This window comes from Fukomys damarensis, unplaced genomic scaffold (genome assembly GCF_012274545.1).
Source record: "Fukomys damarensis isolate Sample0158 unplaced genomic scaffold, DMR_v1.0_HiC HiC_scaffold_23, whole genome shotgun sequence".
NCBI classification, from domain to species: domain Eukaryota; kingdom Metazoa; phylum Chordata; class Mammalia; order Rodentia; family Bathyergidae; genus Fukomys; species Fukomys damarensis.
The window spans coordinates 7929039-7937495 of record NW_022900935.1 but is presented as its reverse complement, the minus strand read 5'-3'; the positions used below and the strand labels follow the sequence as shown (position 1 = coordinate 7937495).

General features: G+C 43.0%; 1 protein-coding gene across 4 annotated transcripts in view; it reads left to right on the top strand.

The window, feature by feature from the left end:
- The window catches only part of Mycl (MYCL proto-oncogene, bHLH transcription factor), a 22328-nt gene that overhangs the window by 6850 nt on the left and 7021 nt on the right, over nucleotides 1-8457 (top strand). The window contains exons 1-3 of one of the 4 annotated variants that reach the window (XM_033767267.1): nucleotides 3061-3079; nucleotides 5636-5746; nucleotides 8198-8320. Coding sequence is in view for 1 of the 4 variants with exons in the window: in XM_033767265.1 (XP_033623156.1) it covers nucleotides 8324-8386 (63 nt within the window). In the remaining 3 variants the exon portion in view is untranslated. Of the gene's footprint in view, nucleotides 1-3060; nucleotides 3080-5511; nucleotides 5747-8197; nucleotides 8387-8457 lie in introns of those variants that run through there. The other 3 variants (XM_033767266.1, XM_019207736.2, XM_033767265.1) reach the window with 3 other exon arrangements.

The following is an 8457-nucleotide window of genomic DNA, read 5'->3' as shown; positions in this document are numbered from 1 at the left end:
AACAAAAAAAAAAAAAAAAAGAAAGAAAGAACAGAACTGGGTGATAGTATAAGGAACTAGGTAGAGTGAGTTGAGAGGTTCTGAATTCGGGAATATGAGGCACAGCTGAGAATAGGAGCGACCCTCTGCCCTGAAATCAGATGGGACTTGCTGAACCGTAACACCCCCTCATCTGCTTTGGCTCTTGGTCCCTGGAGACTGGCATCCAGACTCATAACCTTGTCCTAGAAGAGCAGAGGAATTCTCTATGGGAGGATGAAAGATGCACCTGATACCTACAGCCGAGGACTCCCCTGGTAAAACTGCCAGGTACCTGCCAGGGATCCCCGTAATGAAGCTCAGTAATCATCAGCCTCCTCCCCAAATGCAATGATTAATGTCTCACTTTCTAATATAAACAAAAGCAGCAAGGATCATCATATGTTTGATGGAGGCCTTCAACAAAAATGGTACAAAGTTAACGGGAGAGCATTCAGAGGAAATAGAGAAAACAAGGAGCAAGAAAAACTTTCCAAAATTTATTTATTATTTATTTATTTATTTTATTTTTTTGTGGTACCAGGGATCAAACTTGGGTCCTTGCACTTGCGAAGCAGGTGCTGGAACCACTGAGCTAAATCCCCGGCCCCCGAAATTTATAATTAATTTGAAAACTATTGAAACCTCTGCGGGAAAAGAGGGCAATAATTGTGCCTGTGGAAAAAGAACAGGAAGCTACAAGAGGGGAACATTTAGGGAACAAAACAAACAAAAAGATCTTAGAGCCCTAATCCCCCTTAAGGAAGCTGAGGCAGCAGCACTGCAAGTTCAAGGCCAACCTGCGTAATTTAGGAAGAACTTTTCTCACAATTAAAAAGAAAGGAGTCCAAAAAATTTTAAGTCGGTGGGGGCAACCCACTTTCTGGTCCCCCTTCTGTCTCTCTTAGACAGAAGCTTGCTTTCTTTCAACAAATTTTTCCTACTCTTAAAAAAAATTTAAGTCAATAGAATGATTGGAAGTTGGTAAACTCTTCCAGAAAATTAAACAAAGGACACAGAGGTGGAGATGAAAAGAAAGAAAAAACTAGCAGGAGTTTCAGCAAGAGAGAAAGGGGGTGGAAGGCGGGGCTAGGGGATTTTAAAAAAATAATTATAGAGTGCATGGGTTTATAGATTAAAAGGTTTAGGGCAAAGAATGCAAAAGAATACAGCAATGCAGTTCTGACAATTCGATCTGGAGCTAGGCCAGACTTTGTAGGTTTATATCACAGTTCTTCACAAGACTGACTGCTTATTTCACAACAAACTCAGAGCTCCTCAGGCCACACACACTTCTGACCAATTTGAGGTTCTTGAGGCAGGAGATTAGGGTATGGCAAACTGGCCGGGTAACTGGGCATGACGTGTCAGTCACGGAGGTTCAGTTCCCAAGCCCTGCACCCGGGACCAATCAGAAAGTGCTGGCACAAAATCAAACAGGCTTTTGATAGGATGGCCTCTGTCTGATGTTAGCCTGAAGAATGAGGGATAAAAAGACACCGTTAACCTTCTGGCCACTGTGAACTCTCTCAGTGGCCCTCTCTCACTGCACAGCGTACTTCTTTTCCTACTTTTAATGAATGTAAAACCTCACTACACTTTTCATGTACCTTGTACAATTCTTTGTTCAGGTCATGCAGGACTTAGCAAGTCCACAGAACCCCAGAACCTGGTAACATTCTCACTACCCCCTCAGTTTCAATAATGCACTAGAACACTTCACAGAGCTAAGAAAAGTGGCAGAGATAAGATTTCAGTTTTATTATAGCAATAGTAGTACAAATCAGGACCAACCAAAGGAAGAGACACACAGGGCCAGGTCTTAGAGGGTCCCCAATGCAAAGCTGCCAGTGCTCTCTTTCCATGAAGGCAGGATGCATCATCCTCCTGGCACAGGATGAGTTTTAGTAACCAGGAACACTCACCTGAGCTTCAGTGTGCAGTTTTTGGTTTGATTGGTTGGGTTGTTTGGTTTGGGTTTTTTGGTTTTTTGAGACAGGGTCTCACTATGTAGTTCAGACTAGCCTTGAACTCACTATGTATGCTAGCTTTGAACTCACAGTGATCCCCCTGCCTCAGCCTCCTGAGTGCTAGGATCACAGGTATGCACCACCATACCCAGCTCAGTACGCAATTTTTTTTGGTACTGGGGATTGAACTCAGGACCTTGCGCTTGTGAGGCAGGCGGCGAAACTACTGAACTAAATCCTAGGCCCTCCGTATGCAATTTTTTTTAGGGGCTCATTGCATAGGGATGATTGCTCAATCATTGTCCACACCACTGAACTCAGTCTCTATCTAGCTCCCTCCCCCTTCCCAGAGGGCGTACCAACATCATGTGGCTCAAGGCTTCAGTCTCCTAATGCTATATCTCCCTGGCAGGGTCTCCCCTACCCTGAGTTATCTTAAACAATGTAGGGCCTACCAGGAGGAGTGACTTTATTAGCATAAATTATAATAACAAAGAAACTCTAATGCTTGGGGAATTCAGAGTATTTAAAGGTTATCCTTCTGCCTTCCCTGCAAGTGTAAGGTCCTGAGTTCAATACCCAGTACCAAAAGAACCACAAAAAAACAAATAAAAGTTATCTCCCAGAAAGTGGGGACAGAGACTAGTCAAATTCTGTATTTACAACAGACTCAGGAAAAGAACATCATTGAAAAAATTCAGAATGCTGGGGAGAAAGAGTATATCTTAAAAGCTTCCAGAGTGGTGGCAAATGCCTGTAATCCCAGTACTCAAGAGGCTGAAGCAGGAGGATGGCTGTGAGTTCGAAGTCATCCTGGGCTACACAATGAGTTCAAGGCCAGCCTGAACTACATAGCAAGATCCTATCTCAAAACAAAATAAAAACCAAAAAAATTAAAAAGCTTCCAGAAAGAGAAACAGGCCACACACACAAAAAGGTTTGTAGATCAAATGATATCAGTCTTTTCAAATAACACTGGTTGCTAGGAAACAAGAAAACAATACTTTAAAAATTCTCAAGGAAGATTAATTATTTTCTTTTTTTTCCCCAGTACTGAGGATCAAACTCAGGACCTTGGGCTTGCAAGACAGGTACGGTGAAGGGAAATTATCTTTAATCTAGTATTCTATACCTAGCCAAACTATCAACCAAAATGAAGCTATAATAAAGACAATTTCAAAAATGCAGAGTCACAAGAACTTTACTTTTTAAGTACCTTTTTTCAGGCAGATACTGGAGGATGGGTTCCACTAAAGTGAGGAAGTAAGTCAAAGAAGAGGAAGAAATGAGCTTCAGAAAACGGGCACGAACACAGGAGAAAAGCAGAGGGAATTTCCAGGGCCACAAGAAGGGAAGTTACAATTGTCAAGCAGTCAAGGCACCAGTAAGTTTAGATGTGAAGAGGAAAAGAGTTCTAAGAGGAATGATTCCAAGGGGGAAAGGGGGAATAACTAAGAGACTGATTAGCTGGGTGTGTTTGGCCATATGGAATGAATATTGTAGCTTTGGTGGGAGAGGGTAGGATTAAATTCATAATAGATACATAGAAGTCAAAAGTAAAACTACAATGTGACAATTTAAGTCTGAAAACTATAAAAGAAAGAAAATGTAGCCAGACGTGGTATTACGCGCCTGGAATCCCAGCACTCAGGCGGCTGAGGCTGGAGGACTGAGAGCTCAAGGTCAACATGAGCTACACAGTGAGTTCAAGGCCAACCTGAAGGACAAAGTGAAACCTTGTCTCAAAAAAAAAAAAAAAAAAGAAAAGAAAGAGAAAATGTAGTCATGCTATACTTGTATAGTTAAAATATTTTGGATATTAAATATTTTTATTTAAACATTGAACTATAAACTGAGCATGTGGTACACACCTGCAATCCCAGAATTCTGGAAGGCTGAGGCAGGAGAATTCCAAGTTTGAGAGCAGCCTGGACAACTTAGCAAGAATCTGTCTCAAAAATAAAAATAAATAAATAATTTTTTAAAAAGGCTGCGGTTGAGGCAGGGATTTAGCTCAGTGGCACCGTGCCTGCCTCACAAGTGAAAGATCCTGAGTTCAATCCCCGGTACCAAAAGCGGGGTGGTGGTGGCTGGGGATGGAATTCAGTTCAAAGGCCCTAAGTTTACTCTTCCATAACATACACATGCACACATGCATACAGAAAAATGGAACTATAGAATTGGAAAGCTAAGGCAAGAGGATCCTGAGTTCAAAGCCAGCGTGGGTGACACAGGGAGTTTAAGGCCAGCCTGAACCACATAGTAAAACCCTATCTAAATAAATACATAAAGAAATAAAGAAAATTAAAATTGAACTATAATTCAAGTGGGAGAATAAATGAAGAGCAAATACAAGGAAAAGGAAGGGAAATACAAAAGCCACCTTCATATGTCAATAGAAATTTAAAAGTCAAGAAAAAATAGGTAAGCTGTATTGCTCAAAATATGGGGAAAAAAGATTAGGGACAAGAAATAGAATGGAAGTAAAAAGACTGAGATATCAATATCATGTATCTGTACCAACTCCCTTTGATGAATGAAATCACTATGTACTGCAAATATGTAACATTAAAAGTGGAAAAAAAGGGTGAAGGGAGGGCAGGGGTAAGGGGAAAAAATGAGAATCAGGACTTGTCATGTAGAGGTACAAGATCTCAATAATGAATGTAACTGTACTGTATCCCTAAAATGTACCAATAAACTCAATTAAAGCTGAAAAAAAAAGTGGAAAAAATAAACTTTTAGAAAATTCAAAGAATAGTTGCCTTTGAGAAAGGGGAATCAGGTGAAAAAAACAGGATAGAGGACCTTTTTTTGAGACAGACTGGTCTTGAACTCACTGTGTAGCCCATGCTGGCCTCAAACTGGCTGCAATCCTCCTGCCTCAGCCTCCTGAATGTTAAGATTGCAGGCATACACCACCATATCTGGCTGAGGACATCTTTTTAACCCTGTCATATGCTTAAAAACCTTTGTATGCATTTTATTATAATTAAAAATGTTTTGGGCATGGGAGTAGCTCCATGGTAGAGTGCTTGCCCATCATGCACAAGGCCCTGGATTCAACCCCCAACACTGAAAAAAAGAAAAAGATTAGATTAAAAATATTTTAGTTCTTTCTGCCATTTTTCCATGCTGTTATCTAATTGTTTACAAGAATGCCCTGACTGATGTTCTCAAGAGCATGCAAAGCGCTTTAAGAGCCAGGAGTGATGGCCCACACCTGCAATCAGCACTGCACTTGGGAGGCTAAGGTAGAATAATCATATGTTCAAAGCCAGCCTGGGCTACATAGCAAGTTCAAATTGTGCCTGGACTGCTTTCTGAGATCCTACCTCTAAACAAACAAACAAACAGAATTAAGACCTGGCATGATGGCACATGCCTGTAGTACCACCTAAATGGGAGGCTGAGACAGGGGGATCCCAAGTCCTAGGCTAGTATGGGCAATTTAGCAAGACCCTGTCTCAAGAAAAATCAAAAGCGCTGGGGATGTAACTCTGAGATGCAGCACCAGGTTCTTATTAGGCTGTGCTCCGAAGTCATTGTCTGGTTTCTAATTGTGATGATGAAACATAGATACATTGCTGATCATACATTAATGATCCTGGCTGTGAACCTCACAAGTATGGAGTATTTATTCCCAGATCTGATATGCAACTCAAAGACCTGCAAAAATGGCAGAAGAGTCTGCTTCCTCACACCAGTCTGATGGCATCATACCGACAACCTCAGCAGGCATCACGGACCTTGAAGAAGTAAGATAAAAGCATACAGAAGGAGAAATCCTGGGGTTCTTTTTCTAGGGTTGTGATGTGTACAAATATACATACAAGTAAATGCCCAAATGCCTCCATGGACAAAAAAAAAAAATGTTTGAAGAAAAATAAAGGAAATAAAAAATTGCAGATAAATCCACGTCCCCAGGGTAGCATTTGTTACCTTGGTGAATTTATCACCATTCTGGGTCCAGACATTAGCTCTGAAACCACAGTTGTTAGTCCTAAAAGCAGCAGCCTCTCTACAGAACACACAGGCATTAACTAGGCTCATGAGACTGATATTTCAAATCAGATGCCAATTCATTAATTTATAAGGGGAAGCAGGGCTTTGAAGCAGACTGGGTCTTCCTGTTCACTGCTGAGCGCATTCTCTCCCTGTGGGCAGAACTACATGGGGGACAGAATGGTTTTCAGAGAGTTGCTTGGTGATCCAGAGCATGGGTGAGGTAGGGGATGAATTTGGTGGCTTTAAAGAATGTTGCCTTCATTCCCCTGTTCCTAGATCAGCATTTTTGTCCCCAGAATGTTTTGATGGACACTGCTGGACATTACTTTGGCAACACTCCTTGATCTCTGGCTTCTTTAGCTGCCCAGACACTCCTAACTGGCACTTTTTCTTAGGCACATTAATACTCTTATTTTTTAATTTTTAATGTGGGGGGAGTCTTACTATGTTCCTAGGCTGGCCTCTAAATCCTGGGCTGGGATCAGCTGAAATTCCTGCCTCAGCCTCCTCAGTAGTTGGAATTACAAATGTGTCCAGCCTACCTGGTACTACATTAATATCTTTTATCAGGCTGTAGTCTAGACTGAGCCAGAGTTACCCTCACTCCCTCAGGCAAACCGATGCATTCATGCTTTGAGATTGGTGTTTGGGCAACACAGTTAGCAGGCACTGTGATATGCCAGGCTCTGGTCTAAGTCCTGGGGTTACAGCCGTGAACGAGACCTACATTTGACCCTCATGGAGCTTTCATTGAGCTTCCCATCTGCTGAGGAAGGGTGGACATCAAACAAAGTATGCGAAGTCGAAGAGCAGCATATTCTCAGAAGACAACTTAGTTGCTTCTTCCCCTACTTCTAGATGTAGGGGCACCTCATGGTTGCCCCTAGATGTCATCTACAACAATGAAACCATGGGGAAGAGCTACTGAGTAGGGGCTCCTGCCTAGATAAAGCATAGATTCCCTCCCATGAATTCTATAGCCCAAATTCTCCCAGTAGTTATTTTCTGTTTAAATTTACCTGAGGTTGATTTGTCATTCCCTCCCATGAATTCTATAGCCCAAATTCTCCCAGTAGTTATTTTCTGTTTAAATTTACCTGAGGTTGATTTCTGTCACTTGTCACCAAGAACCCTTAGTGGCATCAAAACCAACCCAGACAATTTTGGAGCAGAGAACAAGTCACCCAAAGGCAGTCCAGTCCTCCCTCTGCCTTGTGGTAACAACTAAACTTGGAATTTTTTCTGGGCCTTCTGTTCAGTACATAGCGGGGCAATACAGGCTTCCTCTGTAAAATCTGGTTGCGTGGGTCACCCAGTAAATGAGTTCACAAAAGAACCAAGAGATGGAGGGAGGAGGAGGGAGAGCAGGGGAAGGGGATGCAAAAAGAATTAAGATGTGTTACGTACATGTACCAGCTCCCCATGATGAATGTATTTATTATGTACTGCAAACATATACTGGTAAAAATAAAAACTAAAAACCCAATTATCTGCCGGAAGCTCTTCTAGGTGCAGAGATTATTACAAAGCAAGAGCTGGCTCCTGCCTTCAGGGGTGTCCCATATGCACTTTAGACTCAACAGGTCTAAGACTGAGGAAATCATCTTCCCCATCTTCTCTCCCAACCCCCATACATCAACTCACACCTCCGTCCTCAGCTCTAACCACATCCAACTGCTTCCACCTCTCACTTTTGCCTAGGGGGATAGGAGTTTGGTGTCCTTAAACCACAGAGTGGGAGGGAAAGAGACAGCAGGCAACCAGGCAGGGGCAGACAGACACCAGACCTTGATGCCAGGTGGATTCTACACGTATTGGCTGCTATCCCAAGTGACTTTCCTTGGGTCTAAATTTCAGACAGGCTGTCTAGTTTAGTTTTTTCTCTTTAGTCGGCCTAGAAGATGACACAGAGGAATCATATGTCCATCATCTTGGCCAGAGATGCAGGGCAAAGTTTTAACCGACTGCTCCCAAAGCTAGCAGCAAAAGGGTCTGAATGAAGTTCCAGACTCCCAGACCCTATGCTCTTTCCTCTACTAGAATATTTCCTAGGCAGTTTTTCGTGGAGAGGGAGGCGTGATTTAGCGGTGGACAAGCACGAGCGGGGGACAAGGGTGTCTGTCAGCGTTGCTTATCTATTTCTCTGGCCCAGTCCTCTTACCGAGGTGTTTTTTGTTTGTTTTTACCTCCCAACTACCCAGTGAGATGAGTACTACTCATGCCCTCATCTTACAGATGACAGCGAAGCTTAGATAGGCTACGTTGCTGACTTCAATCAAAATCCAGAATCTTCATTATGGTCTGAGCTACAGAAACGAGCCAGGGTGATGAAGCGGACGTCGGGACAAGTCCCAGATCTGGGCCGAGGGCCGCCAGGTGGCGCGGTGGAGGTGCCACTGGCCCCCTCTCCGCGCCACTCGGTCTGACGCACCTGAACGCGGCGGGGCGCGCCCCGGGAAGT